We start from the raw sequence: 22710 nt of genomic DNA on the forward strand, positions 1-22710 counted from the left end.
GGAGGCCACTGTTTTGAACAGTTTTAACTAAAACCATCTTAATCACCCTGACCTTCAAATGTCTGTCAAAGTAACTTGCTTGTAGGTGACTTCTACAGGGTTTAAACCTAAATTACCTGTGTGTTAGTTGTCTGACTTTAGGATTATTATTCCATATTTTTGGTGCCAGTCTTCTTTGGTACTCTCATATATTCCATTTCTTCATAGCTGTCACATAAGGAGTTTTTCTAGTAAAACAATGACACTTCAGCCTCATTCTGCATGGCTTCACAAAAATTCATTTTAATTGTCTAGTAGGAACTTCACCATATTTGTTTCTGCATCCTATAAGAAAATACATTGGTTGACAGACTCATTTTTGGGAGCATTTTCAATTAAAAACTTCCATTTTCAGTCTTATGCTAAAACAGTGGCATTTAGTCCAGGTTGTTCCTCTTTCAAAAATGAACACCCAGACAAATAGACAAAACAACGAAAGACTCGTATTCAACCTGCCCCGCCCCGCCCCGCCCCGCCCCCTTCTTTATTCTAAAGTCAAATACTATTAGAAAAACAAGATGTAATATATATTTTAAAGTCTATTCATGCTGCACCAAAGAACTGAGAAAGGTAGATACTCTTCTTTCATGGGGTTTTAAAAGCTGCTTTATGATTTCCATTTCTGTCTCTGGGCATGTCTACACGATGCCTTACAGCGACATTGTTAGTGTGCTGTGCTTTAGTACTTCCTTTTAGAAGTACTAAACCAGGGCACAGTAACTGCCCATACTGCACCATATGCACAGCACACAGTTATTTTTAGCAGCTACTTCACTGTAGCAGTGCACTATAACGGGGGAGCGTGCTGGTACAGTTAAGTAGCTGCTGGTCACATGTAGACACCCATAGATGTTACATCGCCATAGCTTCACATATAGATGAGCCCACAGTGAATCAAATAAAACCAAGTATGCCCAGCATAAAATACAACACGTTCTAAGCACGTTAACGGATATTCTGCAGTGTGTTCTTAAGGTCCTGGGTAGAGAAAAATAGAGCACAGAGCTTTGTTACAGCAAGATTCACAACATGACCACTTGAGATTGGTGCTATCTTCCTGAAACTCAATAAAATTGACATTCTTTCCTGGGCTACTTTAGCTGTATCTAAACTAGGCAAGGAAAATTTAAATGACAAAAAAAAAGGAAAGTTTTTTTTAATCCTAGCGGGATTCATATTTCATTGTATCTTCTCTCCCAAGGGATTGGCTCTTACTGCGTGGTATTTCCCATGAGAAATGTCCAGACCAGGTGAAGTCCATGAATGAGTGTGAGAAAATTACTTACTTTGCCTATAATGTTTATGTCTCATCATCAGCCCCTGATTTGGACATGTCCTTCTTGTATATCATTCTAGATAGATTCTATGCATACAGTTTACATTTATCAATCTTATTATCTACAAGATTATTCATGTTTGCAAATTAGTTTATGTACTCTCATTTCTGTAACTTATTTTTTGAGATCAGAGTGCAGGGCAGCAGTAGTTTAAGAGAGTGAGTCTGAACTGAAAGAAGGGATGGGAGAATTGAGAGAAAAAAGTAAAGAATGCAAAAATATGCCTCTGTGATGAAAAATGCTGGTTTATACCAGCATGAAAAATATATAGAACAGCAAATGCCTTCAATTTTGAATAAATAGTCTTAGCTTTCTTACATATTAACAAATAGAAATATTCACTCTTCGCTACAAAATGGCAACAGTTCTTGTGCTTCGATGGATTTGTATGAAGACCAAGCCTAAACATAATAAACAGTGACAAATTAGTGGATATGTCAGCTTTAGAAGCAGAGAATTAACATCAAATGGTGTGCCGAGGAGGAGCAAAAAACTCCAGAGCAATAAGCTTTGGAGTTTATTCATGTGCACTAATTGCATGTGTAGATGCACCCAAGGAGTACCGGAAAAAAATCTAATGTGGTGTAGTGATTAGCATGTTATACTAGGAAGCTTGAGAGCTGTGGGTTCAACCCCCTTTGGAGGGGCTGGACCTAGAACCTGAGCATTCACTTCCTCAGCAAGCATCCTAACCACTCAGCTACTGGGGCTAAAACGCAGGAGGGCCTCCTTTTCCTGCCTCCTACATGGCCATGTAGCTGCCTGCTGGGTATGTGCAGTAGTTGTGTGGATATTCAAGTATTCATAGTGAACAGGCAATAGTATCTTAAACTATGCATAAGTGCCAACACTACCACTTACACTACTGGGCAAGTGCTGTTTAGGCACACAGAAATAATGAAATTATAGCCACAGTGTCTTGTATGTTCAGTGTTGGAATGTAGTGAAGTTGTAACATCTCTTGCATCCTTGGAAAAGACCAGGTAATAGTTTTTTCTTCACTATAATTTCCAAGAAGACATTTAAGGCCCAAACCTACAAACATCTTAGTGTCTTCATCTCCTACTGATTCCAGTGTGAGGCAGGTGCTCAGCACTTTTTAGGAGCAAGCCCACCTCTACAGCATAATGTATGACACCAATGATACAGAATGACTGCAATTTTCTTAATAGATAAATAATGATTAAAGTTATTAAAATTATGATTTCCTTAATTATTCAAGTATAAATATTGAAAAAGACTAATATGCAGAAACAGTAATCTCTAGATAATATGGACTTACTAGAGAAGAATTTTTTTAAACTTAAAATCTGCTAAACTCAGCAAGTCATTTTGGGGGCTTATCTAATAGCAAAACAGTACATGCTGAAGTTAACTTCTTAACTAATTTGATTCAAAAGTAAAAGAAAAACCCATGGTATGTAATTTTTAAGTAGGTAAGTAGAAAAGGAAGAAAGCTGAAAATTGGATTTAGAAACTGTAGGAACCAGAACAACAAGTCAAATGTCTTGATGTTTGAACCCTAATTATTGAAAAGCCTATACTGGATAAAGTAATACAGAAATAACCACTTCCACATGGTATTCAGTCAACTAAAAATCTGATAATTAAAAGAATGCATACTTTTAGGTAATGCATCTATCTCTAAATGTCCCTTGCCAATTGTATGTAATTTTATGATGACATGAGCATATTTCTGGAGCAGAATCCTAGCCTATGGCCCACTGTTCTCTGTAAAAAGACCTGCAACTTCTGTAGACAGATACATGGCTCAAAGATCGGACACACAAATTGCCTCGAGCCATCAACGAGCTGTGGTTGAAATCATACTTGAATAGAGAGACTTCTGACAATGCATACTTCTTTCAAAAAAAATCTCTCTGATGTTGTTTTGTAAATCATCCAGACACCAACAAGTTAATTAAGTATATAGGTTAAATACTTAAACTAATTGTGAATAAAGTGACATCAAATGCACAAGATTAACACATTTGAAAACAGAGAGCACTAGTCTTGGACTAATCTTTTGGTAATTTAGCAGTTGTTACAATTGGATGTAAAATATCAGAGATGACAGTATCTTCCTCATTGGCAGTAACTAATCTCAAACTTGTATATGTCAGGACTAATTGAATGGAAGTCAGCAAAGTTATAACAGTGAAAGAACTGTGTAAATGAGATCAGAATCAACCACAATACAATGAACAAAACATTCTAAATAACAGAACTTTGTGACTGAAAATTACATTATTCCTTAAAATTACTCTTTGTGAGTTCATGGTTACTACAATATGAATACATGTAAAATAATTTTTAGGAATTCTAGATATATAAAACACTTAGTTTGTTCGTTTGTCTGCCTGTAAGCTTTATTCGCACACTGATTGGCTGTTTCAGCAGCCAATCGGAGTCCTCCAAGAGCATTCCAGACAGGAGGTGGTGACAATATGGCAGAACGCTGCCATGACAGCGAGGACAGAGGGGATGGAGCAGGGGTGGGTGAGGCAAGCACTACTGGCCTTGCTTTCCCTCCTTCCTCCAGCCCTGCTCCCTGGAGGCAGTGATGGCACAGAGTGCTGGCTGAGGGGGATGGCGGAGCAAGCTTCCCCACTCTGCCCCCTGCTCCTTGGAGGCAGCAGTGCAAGGGGGGGAATGGGGTTGAACCTACCATGGCGGAGGGGGGGGAACAGGGTCAAGCCTGTTGTATCGGGAGTGAAAGGGGTTGGGCCTGCCACGCTGGGAGGGGAATGGGATTGGGCCTGCCATGCCAGAGCGGGTAATGGTGGGCCCACCGTGCTGGGGGGGGATGGGGTCAGGCTGTGGCGTCAGGTGGGGGGAATGGGATTGGGCCACAGCAACAGGGTGGGGAACAGGTTCAGATCCACCATGGCAGGGGGGAACAGGGTCGAGCTGTGGCAGCAGGGTGGGGAACAGGGTTGGGCTCACAGCAGTGGGGAGGGGCAGGAGGGGAGTGGGCCTGGACCCAAGCTGCCGGGTGGAATGGGGTCGGGCCCAAAGTGATGGGGGAGGTGGGGAACAGGGTTGGGCCCAAAGCAGCGGGGTGTGGAGGGCTGGGACAGATGAGGATGGAGGGAGAGGGGACACAGGTTTGGAGGCTGCACTCGATCCCTGCCAGCCCACCCCCACCCCCGTCATTCTTGACAGTCAGTTTGCCAGTAGATAATATATCCATTTTCAGATACTAGATAATTTATCTCCTATATTTTAGTTATTCCTACTGCAAATGTTGTCAAACATTTTTGTTTCCAATAAAAGTAACTTTTCAGTTTTGCTTTTTTCCCCAGCATCTGGCGAGGACCAAATATAAATTGTACAGACAGCTCAGGTTACACTGCTTTACACCATGCAGCTTTAAATGGACACAAGTAAGTAACTCATATTAAACATTTATGGTGAAAATTTTCTATATGATCTTGAAACATGTAGTATAACTTTAACTCGTTAGCACAGGTGAAAACTGTGTAATAATCTGATTTACAAAAATATTTGCATTAAATTCTTTTCTCATGGGCTGTGTTTATATGAGATTTTCTGAGGCTGTGCAACTGGGGCTAGGGACAGAGTATCATAACCCAATGATTACAAGAGGGGAATAAAATTCAGGAATTCTGAGTTCTATTCTTTCTTCTATGCTCTTGTGTGACTGTCAAAGAAGTAGCTGTTGTTCACACAGAGCAAGTCTGTTATCCTCTCTGTAATTTCTACTCGCAAATCAGAGATGTTAACATTGTCTGGATTTATTTATGTTTTGTTTTTTAATTGTTTGAAAAAACTTGGACAGTAAGATTGGTTAATTCCTTTTTAGGTGATAAGGTTTAATCCAAAGCCAGTTACAGATAATGAAAAAACTTGTATTGACTTCAGTGGGCTTAGGATCAGACCCTAAATAACAAAACATAGATCCAGAATAATTTCATTTTTAGTCCATTTTATTCACAATTTCACTCTTGGAGACAGATGAAGTAACATAAAGACAGGATCTTTATGATATATTATGCATTTATTGTGTTATAGAAACTTGACATTTTCTCTAGTATTTATGTAAGTCATATTCTTGTTACAGTGCATATGTGCCAATTTATTTCTAAATTAGCAAATGCAAGACAAAGTATTGCTAAGGTAAGTATTATAAATTCTCCAAAGCTTCGCTTCTAGAGCAGGATGCAAAATAATCAATTACTGTACTCTATCTCTCTGGAATTAGCTAAGAGTCATTAATACAGTCTGCTAAACTTGTGTATTTGAAAAAAGAAGAAACATTATGCATCTTTTCTTATAATGTATCCCTTGTGCAACCATATATATTGTCAGTTGTCAGAAGATGAAAGCCGACTTGCAAAAATTGTCCAGATTTTTAGATTGGCTGTGAATGTTTCCAATAAATATAAGAATACTAAACACAAACTACCACATGACTCCAAGAAAATCTCCAATGAAGTATAATGGCTGCTATGGTATCTAGGTAGAACCAGTTGCAGATTACAAGTTGGACTATTAGGAGGAGGGCATGTGGTATTTTCAATTACTCAATTTTGGCCTAACCTCTCTGTAGAGGTCAAAAGGATTTTTAGATAGAATTGTAGCAAAAATGCCTAGATTTTAAAACTTGAAATATGTATAGGTAATGCAAGTATGTCTGGACAGAAGCTGGCATGGAGACTTCCAAGATTCCAATATTTTTCTAGCTCTGGGCCCCACACTTCAAGAAGGATATAGACAGATTGGAAGGAGCGTAGTATAGAGTGACAAAATGATTAGGGGCCTGGGAACTAAGGCTTATGAGGAGAGGCTACAAGAACTAGGGCTATTTACTCTGGAGAAGATGGGGGGTGAGGTGGGGGTTGATAATCTTCAAATATCTGAAGGGAGATTGTACAGAGGATGAAGACAGGGTTTTCTCTCACTGTAGAGGACAGGATAAGGAGAAATGGCTTGAAGCTGCAGCAGAGAAAAGTTAGACTGGAAATTAGGAGGAACTTTCTGACTATGAAGGTGGTCAAACATTGGAAGAGCCTACCTAGAGAAGTGGAATCTCCATCCCAGGAAATTTTCAAGAGCAGGTTGGACACACTTTTGGCCAGGGTGGTATAATTATGGAATGATCCTGCCTTGAGCCAGAGGCTAGATTAGGTGACCTTCTGAGGTCACTTCCAGCTCTACTTTCCTATGATCCAATGAGCCTTATTATTCAAGACAGAAAAAAAAGTACTAAAATTTTTGAATCGCATGATTTTTAGAGTAGTTTAATTTTCACGTCATTCAGTATTACTCTACAAATATTAAGCTTTTATTTTTTAAATGTTAATTTCTTTGTGTTGTAACAAAAGATCTTTCATAATGTGAATCTATTAAAAACAATCTCCAACCAAATAAGAATCACCTAGCAGCATTGAAATTCACCCTTTCCCATTCCAATTCACTTCATCAGCTTGTGAATTTTATGTTAATAAGACAATTCACTGTAAATTAAGCACAATTTCTTCTTTCTGTTTTTAATTTTTGGTTAGCAGAATATTAAATAAAAATGTGTGTTGCTATCATGAGGTTGACCAACAACAAAAAAATCAGGAAATTAAAAGCAGTTTTTATTCTAAGATATTGTTTGGCATTTTCTCTTTTTTATTGTTTTGCTTGCATTTTTTAAAATTTTAATGCACACCCTTCCTGTTGCTTTAATATGGTAATTTCACTTATTTAAATAAATTATCTTTACAATTTTTCATAGCTTAGTCCATGACCTTTGATTCTTGTGTTCTGTCAAAACAGCTTTTATCCCATCAGTCTCATGGCATCCACAGTACACATTCTTCAAATGAGCTGTTAAAATGACATGCATTCTTTACATTTCTGATTAGATGTCAGTAGAAAGTTAAGGTTACCTTGGCACTTTTTGGAAAAGTAGAAGATAACACATAACCTTAAACATTAATGTCTATTGTAATAAGAGAAGGCAATGCGATTATCTACCACTGAACACATAATGGTATTGTGTTTGACCACGCTATCTCTACACTATCTCTAACTCATTCATTGCTTAATAAAGTACTTTGGGTTACCTGGAGCATGAAAAATACTTTTAAAAACCAAATCATGAAATATCCTCAATATAATCACTCTTTTTATTGAAACTATTCTGTCATTTTTGTCCTTGTCCCCTTTTGTACTTCTCAGTAGTAATCTTTTATTGCTAAGTGTCTATCTACCATTGAGTGCTATAGCCCAAAAGTAGCTTAATCACACATTCAAGGACATAATATTTTTTTACATGTCATTTATATCCATTCAGTGTTTATAATGTACATCCCTATTTTCCTTTTGATTTTTTGACATCAGCCATTCATGGTTTGGTCTTCACTAAAGCTGAAGTCCTTTAATTGCTCAGTGCTCAACAGAATATAGATCTTCAGGTATCTTTTAACCACAGACATTAAGAATTTATATTTTACAATGTTGAAAATATAGAACTATCCATGCTTGGAAACATTTTAACTGTTCCTGGATTTTTATTTCAAATACCTGAAGGTAAATTGTATTTATTAATGTTGCAGGACACTAAGGTGCCTGCTCCTTTAAGGGCTGAAACTGCCTAGGGAGAGAGCCCTAGCAGTTAGGCAGGAACCCCACAGGTGCAGGTTACTGTGGCAGCAGGCCTAAGGAGGGAATTAGCCTGCACCTGCAGTCGGTCAGCTGACCGGAAGAGGCAGGGCCCTGGGCAAATATAAACCCTAGGGCTGGGACTAGAGAGACAGTTCCCTGCCAGCAGCCAAAGGGAGTTCCCTGCCAGGAGCCTCCAGGGAGGAATTGCCCAGAGATGCTCCAGCTGCCAGAGATACTGCATTTAGGGCTAATGGGGATCCAGGAGCTCACCAGGTACCCTTGAACTAAGGCCTTGGAGGGACAATGTGTGAATGCCATCTGTGAGGCTTGGGGCGTGGTAAAGGAGCGGTTTGGAGCCACACATCTAGCCCATAAGGCTGACGGTGTCCCAAGAGGCATCCATTTTGGAGTGGGACCCAAAAGGGATCCAGAAACCCACAGGCTTCAGTGGGATCCATCAGGACCGTGCCCAAAAATACAAACTAGAGGGCAGCCTCCCTATTTATTATAGTACAACAAGACATGGCAGGAGAGAGAGAGGGTGCCCGTTAGGCAGGATTGGCATGGTCAGGAGCCCTAGGGGTATCGCGGCCAACCCTGGGGACCCCATCCCGTGACAATTTACTACTACATAGACACTGTATTTAGATAAAAATATTTTTATAAAATAAATATTGAACCTATTAGCACTCTCCGGCAGTGTCCACATGAGTGCGGACAGTTGTTTACCTGGGGACAAGAAGCATCAGCATACCTTGTGCTGATGCTACTTTTCTTTGGTGAACACTTGTGCCATGCATCTGATGTGCAGCAGGTTACCCTGAGTGGGGTAGGAGAGGCTGGGACCAGGGCCAGATTAACCCTTTAGTGGGCCCTAGGCAAACAACCTTGTGGGCCCCTATGTTTTTTACTCAATAATTATAATATGGAAAATAAGTGCAATTGGGCCCATTCTTCACTTACAGCCCTAGGCATGTGCCTACTTTGCCTATGCATTAATTTGGCCCTGGCTGGGGCCAGCAACTGTGCTGGCCCCAGCAGCCTTACATGGGGTCCTGGGGGCCTCAGAGAGCCTCATCCACAGCTCTCCTGGAGCTGGGAGCCTGGCCTGCAGCCAAAGCATGGTTCCAGCAGACCAGACTCTGATTTTGGGCAGTGTGCACTGCTGCCATGTATGCCCCCCTCCTTTTTTGACCCTAGGATCTCCCCCCACCCTTACCCTGTGCTGCAAGGTAGCAGCACGGGGAATGCCTGCATATGACCCATCTGTAGCACCGTATACTGCACGTCCATGCTCATTTGGATGCGGCCTCTTGAATTCTCCATTGATTATCTTCTATGTTTTTGACCTTTTACCACTGAAGTATACATCGTTTAAATAGTGTGCTTGTACCTTAAATTTTCTTAGTTAAGAAAATACAATTTTCAATTTGAAAGATGATACATTAGGTTAAAAATGCCTATCAGCCACTAGAGGCAGTTCTAAGCTCATTATTGTTGGATATCATTGCATTGGTTGTTGAAGATCCTGCATTGTGCCAGGCCTTCCAGTCATTTTCTTCCAGCTACGAGGCATTCTGTACTGCTTTACTGCTTCTCCACCATTTTTTAATATTTTCTCACTGTTCAGTTTTTTTTCTCCTGATTTTTTTTCCTTATAAAATCATAGAAAATTAGAGTTGGAAGAGACCTCAGGAGGTCGTTTAGTCCAACCCCCTGCAGGACCATTCCTAACTATATCATCCCAGCCAAGGCTTTGTCTATCCAGGTCTTCAAAACCTCCAAGGAATACACAGCCTGTCTGGGTAACCTGTTCCTTAACTGTCCTCCTAATGAGAGTTTTTCCTCATATCTAACATAAACTCCCCTTGGTGCAACTTGAGACCATTGCTCCTCGGTCTGTCATCTGCCACCACTGAGAACAGCCTAGCTCCATCTTCTTTGTAACCACTCTTCAGGTAGTTGAAGGATGCTATTAAATCCCCTCTCAGTTTTCTCTTCTCCAGACTAAATATCCCCAGCTCCCGTAGCCTTTCCTCAGAAGCCACTTATTAGGCCTGTGTGAATAGGGAACTATTCAATTTGGGATCAGATTCAGCCGATTCAGATGGCAGCGATTTTGATTCGGAGCTCCGAATTGGTTTCCTACTTCGATTCAGCTGAATTGGCTCTGAAGCTTCGGAGCCAATTCGGAGATTTGGCCATAGGGTATAATGGGGAATCGATGAAATATATATAACTTTGTTGGTTTTTGTCCAATTTGGATTAAGCTTGCAGGTCCTGTAGCCTCTGCTGAGAGCATGACGCCTGCCAAATTTCAAGGAGATAGGTACAAGGGTTTGGGGGAAACTGCACCCGAAATTCATGAAAGCAAAACTTATGTCATGTGTATGTGTTAAGTCACAGCGGGGTCAAAACTGCAGGGGTGGTGGCCAATGGTGAGGCCACAAAGCCTGCCAGCTGTTAAGGAGATCGGTGCAGGAGGCTCGGGGGCTCTGCACCCCTAGCTGCTGACAGACAAAACTCATGACATGGGTGCTTGTGCAGCTGACTGTCTCCGTCTTAGGGCAGTTGAATGTCTGTATTGATTATTTCCTCTCCTTAGTCTGTGGTTTTGTAGGTGTTAATCCTTGCTCATTAGCTCATTATCTAGTAGTTACTAGTAGCTAGCTACTGTGTATTTTGCTGGTCCCTGAGCGAATCATGATTGATTGGTAACACAATAGCTTAGCAGCCAGGCCTGCAGTAGTTCCTCCCCCCCCCAGACAGACAGACACAGTTGCACAAGCACCCATGTCACAAGTTTTGCCTGTCAGCAGCTAGAGGTGCAGGGCCCCAGAACCTCCCTGCACCTATCTCCTTGACAGCTGGCAGGCTTTGTGACCACAGTAAGGGCTAGCAGGCCTACAGCTTTCACCCTGCTGTGCCTTAACACATACAGTGTCACCCATGTCACAAGTTTTGCTTGCCAACAGCTTGAGGTGCAGTTTTCCTCCAAACCCTTGCACCTATCTCCTTGAAACTTGGCAAGCTTTGTGGCCTCAGCAGGGGCTACCATCCCTGCAAATTTCATCGGAATCAGCCAAAAGACAACAAAGTTCATTGATTCCCCATTATATCCCACGGCCAAATCTCCAGTTGTTTTCTGAATCGATTCAAAAGCTCTGAATTGATTTGGAAAGCCTAAAGCTTCCCGTGATTCAGTTCAGATTTGTAGATTAGGCCTCTGAATCATCTGAATCATCTCCAAATCATAATTCAAAGCTTTGCACAGGCCTATCATGTATGCCAGCTTCCTAACCATTTTTGTTGCCCTCTACTGGACTGTGTATTGGGGGCCCAAAACTCGACACAGTACTCTAGATGTGGCCTCTCCAGTGCTGAATAGAGGGTAATAATTCTTCGACTTCCTTCAACTTGCTGGCAATGCTTGTACTAAGGCAGCCCGATATGCTATTAGCCTCATTCAAAACAAAGGCACACAGCTGGCTCATATTCAGCTTATTGTCCACTGTAACCCTTCTTTGCTCCCTTCTGCTTTGCAGCACTGATTAGAACACATCTTTTGATCTAGGTACCCTTTCTCAAGAAGCCAATAGAAGCACAACCATAACTGCTATCATATATTTGGTCTTCCTTGTGAAATAAAGAAACTAGTATGGCTAAATATTCTAGCTTTTACTTTTTTTACACAGTTTTGTCATTGATAGATAAATGGCAGTACAGTAACTAAAAGAAGGCAGGGTTGCAAAAATACCTGCAACTAGAAGTGACTGATCATGCCACTGTGATCAGCACTGCTGCTCTTGGCACTGCTCTAGCCATCACAAAGCTACCCAGGCCACAGAGTATCCCAGCTGTGCCTCTGGGTAGAGCCCATCCTAAGATGCCAGTCAAGACAAAAATGCAACAGGACTCTGGCCTACATGACCTTTATTAGCCTTCCAGACTGACAGTTATGGAATATCTTTACTGAGAAGAGCTGGTGCCTTTAAGGGGCAAGTTAGGGAATGGGGGTATTTTTGGTTGAGTTTTTGGCAGGGGCGGGGGAGGGTTGCTTTGAATCTACTCCTGGAGTTTTGGTGCCAGACCAGTACTTTAAAGAACTAATGTTTGAATGTCCAGAAATTTGCACAGAACCACCTCAACTGGACCCAAGTTTGGTTAACTTATTAGCTAATGTCAGGCCTGACAGTGTCAAGCTATGAGAAGACAAATTTACAGGTAAGACAAAACTGATTTACTTTCTGATATACTTGTTAACTGGAGCTTATACCATACCACTGAATTTTAAGTAAAACTTCCTGTTGAGGTCAATAGGTTTAAAAAGTAATGGCTCAATATAGCTCTTTCTAGTAATCTTTCATTTTCATCTATGTTTAAAATAACAATTTAAAAATACTAGCTGAAACAAAATATAGGTGAAAAATAATGACATAGCTTTTTCTCACTGCTCTTAGGAATCTAAAAATCAGAAATAAAAATAAAAATAAGATTTCCAGGGAAGTTAGTAAACATCTAAGTAGGCCATCTTTGGATAGTATCCTGGGACTATATGCTAGCATAAAGAAGAAAAAAGGGGTTACTTATCAACAGCAGCACCCAGGGGTAAATCCAAAAGGGGTACAGTGGCATGGATGCACCCCCATCTTCTGACTGCACAAAGAGCAACAGCATAGATTTTTTTTAAGTTCCCAAATCAAGTAAAAATCCCATCTGCCTGCTCTTGTCACCCCCTTTCCCTTCTGTCCATAGCAGCCTTGCCACTGCTGCTGGTCCCTCCACTGATCTCCTTGTCCCCAGCTGAGGGGGAAGGGAGGGGCTATAGAGCTGCTCCTGCCTGCTTCAGCTTGGGACAGTGGTAGCAGAGGTGGCACTGGGTAGGTTCCTCCTCTCTGCTTGGTCTCCTGGGTGTTTCTTGCCAGCCTGGGAGTGAATAAAGCCTGCCAAATCCACATATTGCCATCTCCTGCTGAGTCTGGCTGCAGCAGCTCTGCAGCTGTGGAGCCCTTCACTGCTGAGAAATGATTTGGGGGAGTTATGGTTTAAGAGCATTGTGGGGAGAGGGGCTCCGGAGCTTCAGCAACTGGGCTCAGCAGAGAAGTAGCCACAGTAGCAGCAAGTGAGTTTGCTCCCCCCACAGTTGCACCTGGGCTGGCAGGGAACACCCAGGGGACTGGGTTCCTCCTGTCTTCTTCTGCTGCTCTCCCCTACTGAGAACAACTGGAGTGGGGCAGTAGTGTCTCCCGAACCCCCTTCATCCCCCCATCAGCCCAGGACAGTGACATTGGTGGGTGGGGAGGGGGTGAATGGGAAGTGAGAGGACATGATGCTGACAGAGAGGAAGAGGAGGGGTGCCCAGGGGGGTGGGGGGAGGAGTCTTAATTGTGTTGGAGACTTAAAAAAAGTCCCTGCTGCTTCTCTGTCTGTGTCTGCCTGCTGGGAGGGTGGGCAAGAGGACAGGGTTGGGTGGAGCTGGGAGCAGGGGTGCATGCACTCCTGCATTGCTAGTCTCTGCTCCCTTACCCCTAGGTTTGAAATGAACCATTTCTGCACAGCCAAACTGACTTTCTTCCCTACTCTCTGCTTGAGAGCTATCCATCAAAACAATGCATTCAAAAACAATGCATTCAGAAAACCAGTGTCTGTTGTTAAATAACCCTTTTAGTCAGTAAAATAAAGAACCATAGTTAATACACAAGTAAATAATATTTTTAGTTACATTTTGCAGTCTGCATTCTGCTACTAGGCAAAACTAATATTAATTTCTATGGGAATTTCACTTGAATTATGATGTCTGAAAGTAGTTCTGTTGGGCAGTCTGAAAATATTGGCAATATGAATAAAATATGCTTATCCATGAATATCCATTTGCAAGCTTTAGAATGTTAGCTTTGTGTCCTGTCTTCCAGGGATATTGTTCTCAAATTACTTCAGTTTGAAGCATCAACTAATGTGGCAGATAACAAAGGTTATTTTCCTCTGCATTTGGCTGCTTGGAGAGGAGATGTAGACATTGTGAAGATTCTCATCCATCATGGGCCATCACACTCCAGAGTGAATGAACAGGTGAAGTGATTAAAAATCTTTGTTTATGTCATCAGAAAATAAAAGTAAGTATTCTTAGGTCTGACATTTACAGCCAGATTCAGCAAAAACACGTCTGTTTTCATGCCATTTAAAGTGCTAGCAACTTATATTGCAGAGCTGTTGAAGTCTTCCATATTGCATATGCAGGAAATACTTTTTGCTAAATTGGTCCCAGGCAGCAAGGAAATTTATGCATGTATAGATAAAGAAGACTGAAACGTTGTTTGTTTCCAGAGATCTGATAAAGCAGGGGTGAGTAATTATTTTGGGCAGAGGGCTGCTTACTGAGTTTTGGCAAGCCATTGAGGGCTGCATGACAGGAAGCCCAAGGCAGATAAATATTAATTTTCTACATTTTTTAGGGGCCCCCACGGGCCGAATAGAATGGCCTGGCGGGCTGCATCCGGCCCTCAGGCTGCATTTTGCCCACCCCTGGAATAAAGGCATACGCTCACCATAGCACCCTGATCATATAGTTAAATACAATATGCAACTTACTGTATAGCTTCCATTTCCTTAAAATCCTTTTGTGCAATAAAATCACAATATTTCCTGTTCTATTTGAAATGTTGCGCAAACATATATCTCAAACAAAATAGCATTCATATATTTATGGGCAACATAACTAGGTGATCTTGCATGGCATACAAGATAGCAAGATCTTAAAAATGACAAACACAAATTTTATAGCTAGCACAATAGAAAAACAAAGAGGGGCAGGATATATTAATTATGCTAATATCTAACCATGCAACTGATGTTAGGTCCTTTGTGGCCTGCATGTTTCATAATTGGTTCACTTGTGGGGTTTGTGGCCAGACTTATGGGCTTTGTGGTCAGACAGAAAGGGAACAGGTTGCGGCTACTCATGGTGAAGCATTTGGCAAAAAATCTCTTAAAAGCTTTTAGATCCAGAAAGCAATCTATTTCTTATTCTTATTAGGGAAGAACTGCTTGAAAATATGAGGTACATGAGGAAGCATAGTACTAGTGAACATGAGCTACTTGGATTCACCACAGTAATGAAAAAGTTCTCTTGCCACAGCTGTTTAATGGTATTAGATTCCAAGAAAACATTTTGGGGGAATTAAGAAATGTAGGACTCTGTAACTTCCTGTGCCTGTCCTGAGCTCCCCATTTAGGCTTTTCTAGCCACCCAGAGCTAACCGCAGTCCTGCAGGCCAACAGTTTGCCCCTGGCACCAATATCTCAGACCACCGATGCTTCTCATCTGCCATGTCTTTGATGGAATTTTAGTCTTGGGGATCGCTGTTACTCTCAGTGGTGTCTTGCTAGGGCCGCTTGTTAGCGTGAGGACATTGGGGCTCTGCCTCTCCTGCACCCCACCTAGTGCCAACCCGTTATTACTCTGGTTTTGAACAGACCCAATGTTGTTACCAGTCGTCGCTCTCGTCCTGTCTTGTAGGTCCGCCGCTGTCCTTTCTCCACTCTCCACAGCCGGACTTCCATGTCTTCTCTGCAGGTAAGTGCACTGACTCCACTGAGTCAGTACATGGGGGCAGCTCCCTACTTGGAGGCTGCCACAAGCCATCTCCCTTGTGATCTCTGCCTCAGCCACAGCCTTCCCTCAGCTGCAAGGGACTTCCTTCTGGTCCCCCTGTTGGACTGGAGCACGGGGCTTTTATATCTGCCCCGCTGCCCCTGCTGCCAAATTGGTGCAGGCATGCTCTTACAAAGTGCGTCCACACTGGCCCCAGCTTTTTTTCTTCTCCCTGTCTCCTGGTTCCTGTTGGCTGTGGCGTGGGATGTTGTGGTGTTGCTGGCAGATCTTGTGGCGTGGCAAACCTGCCACCACTGCAGGCTCAGCGGGCTGCGTTGCTGCTGACAGGGTTTTCCGCATGGCAGTTCTGCCCGTGTTGCCCCATTCCTGTGGCTCAGTGTGTCGCTAGGTCACTGGCAGTACCCGCAGCATGGCACTCCTGCTGCTGCTACCATGCTCCCACAGCTTAGCATGCCATGGTGCCACCGGCTAGTTCTGTGGTGTGGGGCTCTTGCTGTTGCCGCTGGGTCCCCACGGCTCGGCATCCCTACCATGTATCTCCCCTTTTAAGTTGCCTTGTAGCGTCTTGAGTGTGCCCTCTTCTGAGCATGCTTTGTCCGTTTTCTGCTCATGCCATGCTTTCTGCTTCTTTGACCTTGTTGCTAATTCACTGCACTGAGACAAGAAATCAGCAACTTTGTTTGTTGTCCCTGGATTGTACCCAACAGAGAATTTAAAGGGCTTCAGAGTTAGTGCCCAATGCATTATGCACTTGTTATCACACTTAGAGTTATGCAACCATTGCAAAGGCACATGGTCTGTTATGAGTGTGAATTCCCATCCCATTAAATAGTAATGGAAATATGTGACCACCCATTTAGTAGCCAACATTCCCTCTTGATTGTGGAGTACCTGTGTTCTGCTGTGCTTAATTTCCGACTTGCAAACACTACTGATCTTTCCATCCCGTCGTCTTCTTGGCACAGGACTTCCCCCACAGCCATTTCAGACGTGTCTGTCTGTAAGATAAAAGGCTTAGAAAAGTCAGGGGTCCTCAGGAACATGCCACTACACAAGGCCCTCTTGATGTTCTTAAAGGCCTCCTCCATTAGGGGCATCCATCTTATCACACCCTGCACTTTACCCCTCATGGAATCTGTCAAGGGTGCAGCCAACTCTGCAAAGCCTGGTATAAACCTTCAATAATAGGTGGCCAAACCCAGAAAGGAGCACATTGTTAGTTTGTTTGTGAAGGTTTATATTTCTCTATGGTATCTACTCACCAGTGGGCGTTTGAGCCCCTGTCCCACACAGAACCCAAGGTAGTCGGTCTCTCGCAGTCTGCACACTTTTTAGGATTTGTAGTTATATTAAATTGGCACAGTTCTTGTAATACTGCTTCCACATGTTGCCATTTTCAGGCCATGACTGAGAATAAATTACAATGTTGTCAATGTATGCCACTGTGTACCACGTTTATGGAGCTAGGATGTTATCTATCAGCCTTTGAAAGGAGGCTGTCACACTGTGAAAGCTGAATGGCATCCGTGTAAATTCACTTAGTCCTCATGGAGTACCGAAAGCCACTTTTTGCTGGTCTTTTCCTGCCATGGGGATCTGTCAGTAGCCCTTGGAAAGGTCCAGGGTACTTTGCCTGACCTATCCGTTCCAGTAGTTCTTCTATGTGGGGCATAGGGAAGGCATATAAATGCGCCATCGCATTGAGTCCCCTGAAATCCATGCAGATCCTTAGCGACCCATTGGATTTCAGGATGACCATCATTGGGCATCTCCAGGGGCTCTGGGATGGTACTGTCACCCCTTGTCTAAGCATTTTCTGCATCTCCTCATCTACCTGTGCTTGTAGGTTGTTGGGAACTGGTCTCCACTTTTCCCTCATGACCACCCTTTTTGGCGTATTTATTTAGTGTACCATGCCCCTAGCCTTTCCTGGTATCTCACTGAATACATCCAAATTTGATGATGATCCATCCCAGCTCCTTTTGCTGCTCATCTGTGAGGCTGCCTCCTATCTCTGTCTTGCCCCTTAGTGTGTATCCTCCTATCTCAGGGCCTAGATCTTCACTTATCTGTTCAGGGCTCAGCAGCCATCCCTCTGACTCCCTCCAAGCCTTTAATTGGTTTTACATGGTTGGTCTGGTGTTCTCTTATGTGTCCTGGGTGGTGTACTTCATAATCTATGGGTCCAGCCCTCCTTGTCATCTCAAAAGGCCCTTGCCACTTAGTTAATAGTTTATTTACAGAAGAGGGAAGTAGAACCAACACTTTATCCCCAGACTGAAACTCTCTCTCTCATGCCCTCTGATAGTAACTGGCTTTCTGCCATTGCTGTGCTCTCTCCATATTTGCCTAAGCTAGTTGCCAGGCCTGCTTAAGGCATTCCATCATCTCTTGCCTATATTGTTGGACCCCAACTCGTTTGTGCCCCAGCTTTTCCCACTCTTCCCTGGCTACTTGCAGTAAGCTTCTGGACTTGTGGCCAAATATCAATTTGAAGGGTGCAAACTGGGTTGACTCCTGGGCTGTGTCCCTAAGAGCAAATATTAATGGTACTAAGAGCAGGTCCCATTTTCTGGGCTCTTTCTGCATGCTCCATCGCAATAAGCGTTTAATCGTGCCATTTAGGTGCTCAACCAAGCCATTTGTTTGGGGCGGTAAACTGATGTTTGCAGATACTTAATGCCCAGCACATGACATACAGCCTTTAACACCTCTACATTAAGTTCGTACCCTGGTCTGTAATGATTCCCCTAGGTATGCCAAAATGGGGAAATCCATTTTAACAACTGTTCCGCAATCTGAGATGCGGTGGCGGTTTTGAGTGGGATTGCCTCTGAGTATTGTGTGGCATAATTGATTAAGACTAGTACGCACTGGTGCCTTGCCCTACTTTTGGTGAATAGTCCCATAACATCAAGGGCAATTTTATGGCACTGTGCCATAGTACTTCCCAGAGCCATCCCTTGGAGGGGGAGGGGGGAGGGCAAATCGGGGCAACCTCCCTGGGCCCCGCAATTTGGGGGCCCCATGGACAGTGCTGTACAGGCCCTGCTGGCTGCCGCAGCCTGTACGGCACTGTTCCAAGTGGCTGCCGGCTCCCACCCCACTCTGTGATCTGGCTGCTCATCACCCCACCTTCCCCCCACCACACAGGCCCCACACATCCTAATATGCCCTGGGCCCCGCACACTCCTAGGGTCATCTCTGGTACTTCCTTTTGGATGTATTAAAGCATGGCACAGTAATAGCCTGTAGTGCACTGTGCATGTGGCGCATGGTTAGTTTTCACTGATACTTCGCCGTAGCAGTGCACTAAAACAGTGGAGTGTGTCGCTATGGTGAGGTAGCTGCCGGTCACATGTAGACTCTCATGATCACTACATCACTGTAGCGTGCCATACAGTGATGTAGTGTGTCGCTACAGTGACATAGGGTGATGTGTAGACATGCCCACTGTTGATACAGGCTAAGACTCATGCAAAAGCAGGTGTTTGGAATAGGTGGTGCTGTGGTACTGAAGTAACAATTTGCCATAGATCCTCAGTCTTTCCTTGCTTGATAGGCATTCTGCCTGCCACTAATCATACCCCAAGTCAGATGTTTTTGCATAGCGTGCATTAATATTTTCCATTCCGTGTTTTAGGTTATAAGTCCTCATTATTAAAAAGCTGTTAAAATGCATTTGATACAATATCCCTTCTTGTCACATACTTTATGGTAGCATCATGTAAAATAAATGCTTCCAAAAACTTAACTAAAAGGAAATAATATTGAACAGAGCAAACATCCAAGGACAACCAGTAAATGCAAGAAGCCTATCATATCTAATAACATTATGTACAGAAACACATGAATAGGTGGACTTTGTATGTGGCATTTAAAATAAGCTAAACAGTACATTACAGACTTAAAATACACTCTTCAAATATCATAGGACAATATCCAACATTTTAAGCTCTGAATGCCCCCTACTGTTCCTGTTATGTAAAACTTTGTTTCAAACCCAGAAAGAAGCCAAAAATTGAATGAGAAACATGGAGGGGTTGGAATATAGACAACTCCCAAATCTATATAGGCTGATTATTGTAGGTCAAATAATATATATTTAGGATTAACAAAAGCATATCTTAAATAAATGTTTTTGCTAACTTGATATAGATAAGTTGCAACAACTAAGTGTGGTGGGCCTGTAAAACAGTTGTTTTTAAACTGTATTGATGACAATGTATAAGCTATAACATGGCCGCAGTTTGATTAGACTATGAGAGATAAGGATTTATTCATAAAAGAATTAATAATAGAACTAAAACTATATGTTCTATAAATAGATAAGATGTCAATAAGTTCAGATGAACACATTTATATAATCCCTTCTAGTAAAAAAAATTCTTGTGGCATCTATACTATTAATAATATTCAACACAATATGTATGCACATCGAGAAGCCCTAACATATATTTATAGACCAAAAGTTAACACATGCTGAAGGACAGCCAGCAAAATGTTCAATATGTAAATGTGAAGAGTGCAAGAAATGGATGAGAACATAACTGGGTACGAAAGGCTGAATAATGAAGAGAACGATTTCCTGGTTTTAAATGGTGACTTTATATATAGACAGAATATGAACATTAAGAAATGTAAAGAAATAACGTGGTGAAAAAAACAGAACTGCCAGTTATGTTTTTAGATATTCTTTTGATATTTTGTAGCTGCCTCTGTCCTTATGTCTGCAGCACAGGCTTTCCAGAATTTTATACATTTAATTTACTGTGGCATGCTTCACTGCATCAGACAGTAATTTTCATAAAAAGCAACTTACCTGATTTATATTTCTTTACTGTCTGCTGGGAAATTTTGTAAAAGGCAAGGAAGAGGAACCCTGTACTTTCTTATTTCTGTAATAACATGTAAATAACTGACTTGACACATTTATTGGGGGCATTGGGGCTCTTGAATCATCAAAATGAAGCATAAGTATGCATGCTTCTCTCGCTGTCACTTCAGTAACATCCATGAATTTCTGGTTAGGTGAAAAAATGGTACATACAGACATTTGGGAAGGTTAGGGGGAGGTTAGATCGAGTTAAAAAATGGCCACCTGATCTAAGGTAAGTTGGGAATGGGGAGTTGTGGGGAGGCTTGGGGATTGAGAAGAAGTGAGGTCTGTGGGAGGGTTGAGGGAAAGTGGGGCTTGCAGGGGGGCTGGGGGTATTGAGGGGGCAAGCAGGATTTGTGGGGTGGAGGTTGGGGGAACTTCAGGGGCTAGCAGGGCCCCCCCCACCCCTCCTCCCACCCTGACTTGCTTCATCAGATTTTGACACCAGTGTGTGCTGGTAAAACAGGCACCAAGAGCAGCTTGTGGGATGCGGGGGTTTGGTAGGCTTAGGGGGGTACTGGCTGGTACTTGGGAGGGGATTGTCTGTATGAGGGCAGGGCAAGGGGCTGGTGGGCTAAAAATTCATAGATTGTAGAGTCAGAAGGAACCACAATGAATCATCATGTCCGACCCCCTGCCCCTGGCAGGAAAGAGGACTGAGGTCAGATGACCTCAGTCTAGTGACTATCTAGCCTCCTCTTGAAGACCTCCAAGCTAGATGATAGCACCACCTCTCTTGGAAGCCCATTTCAGATCCTGGCCACCCTTACTGTGAAAAATTTCTTCCTAATATCTAACCTAAATCCACTCTCAACTAGTTTACACCTGTTATTCCTAGTCACTCCCTGGGGCACCTTAGTAAACAGTGCTTCCCCTATTCCCCGTTGACCTCCCCTAATAAATGTATAGGCGGCCACAAGATCTCCCCTCAGCTGTCTCTTGTGAAGGCTGAAGAGATTCAGCTCTCTCAACCTCCCCCCGTAGGGTCTATCACGAAGGCCACTAATCATGTGAGTGGCCCTCCTCTGGACCCTCTCGAGATTCCCCGCGTCCCTCTTGAAGTTCAGCGCCCAGAACTGGATGCAGTACTCCAACTGTGGCCTGACCAGTGCTGCATAGAGGTGGAGCATCACCTCCTTTGTTCTATTAGTCATGCACCTGCTAATGCACGACAAGGTGTGATTGGCCTTGTTGATGGCCTCGTTACACTGCTGGCTCATGTTCATCTTGGAGTCAATTAGGACTCCAAGATCCCTCTCTGCCTCCAAGCTGCTGAGAAGGACTTTCCCCAACCTATAGGTGTGCTGAGGGTTCCTCCTTTCCCAGGTGAAGTACCTTACATTTATCTTTATTGAATTGCATCCTATTTCTCTCTGCCCCTTGATCCAACCTGTCAGGGTCAGCCTGAATCTTCTCCCTGCCCTCCGGTGTACTAACTTTGCCCCATAACTTGGTATCATCAGCGAACTTGGAGAGGGTGTTCTCCACGCCCTTGTCCAAATCGCTGATGAAGATATTGAATAATATTAGTCCGAGGACTGAACCCTGCGGGACCCCACTTCCCACCTCCCTCCAGGCCGAGAAGGAACCATCCACCACCACTCTCTGGGTGCGGTCCCTAAGCCAGTTGGCCACCCACCTGACTGTGTAGGCGTCCACTCCACAGTCAGCTAGCTTCCCAATGAGGATAGGGTGAGAAACTGTGTCGAAGGCCTTCCTAAAGTCCAGGAAGATGACATCAGCCTCAGCTCCCACATCCAGGCAGTGTGTGACCTGGTCATAGAAGGCTACAGGGTTTGTCGGGCAGGATCTACCTGTGACAAACCTGTGCTGGTTTCCCCTCAGAATTGTTTCTCCTGCTGGGCCTGCACAAATGTGTTCTTTGATTATTTTCTCTAGCATTTTCCCAGGAATAGAGGTAAGACTGACTGGTCTAAAGTTACCCGGCTCATCCCTTCTCCCTTTCTTGAAAATGGGCACCACATTGGCCCTTCTCCAGTCCTCAGGGACCTGGCCGGAGCACCACGAGTGCTCAAACAGCTGTGCCAGTGGCTCAGCTATGACACTGGCCAATTCTTTCAGCAGCCGTGGATGGAGGTCATCCGGGCCTGCTGACTTGTACCCATCCAGCTCCTCCAGGAGCTCCTTAACTATTTCAGAACTAACCATAGGCAGACTGGTGCCATGAGGACATCCATCAATGATCGAGGTGGGGGAATTGGCTT

At 43.3% G+C, this 22710-nt stretch overlaps 1 protein-coding gene across 12 annotated transcripts in view; it reads left to right on the top strand.

Moving 5' to 3' along the window:
- ANKS1B (ankyrin repeat and sterile alpha motif domain containing 1B) overlaps positions 1 to 22710 on the top strand; it is an 870204-nt gene that overhangs the window by 93438 nt on the left and 754056 nt on the right. For 7 of the 12 annotated variants that reach the window (XM_059726322.1, XM_059726321.1, XM_019480905.2 and 4 more), the window contains exons 2-4: positions 4682 to 4762; positions 13907 to 14063; positions 15511 to 15567. In XM_059726322.1, coding sequence (XP_059582305.1) covers positions 4682 to 4762; positions 13907 to 14063; positions 15511 to 15567 — 295 coding nt within the window. The remainder of the gene's footprint in view (positions 1 to 4681; positions 4763 to 13906; positions 14064 to 15510; positions 15568 to 22710) is intronic. The other 5 variants (XM_059726324.1, XM_059726330.1, XM_059726325.1 and 2 more) reach the window with 1 other exon arrangement.

This window comes from Alligator mississippiensis, chromosome 4 (assembly GCF_030867095.1).
Source record: "Alligator mississippiensis isolate rAllMis1 chromosome 4, rAllMis1, whole genome shotgun sequence".
Lineage (NCBI taxonomy): Eukaryota > Metazoa > Chordata > Crocodylia > Alligatoridae > Alligator > Alligator mississippiensis.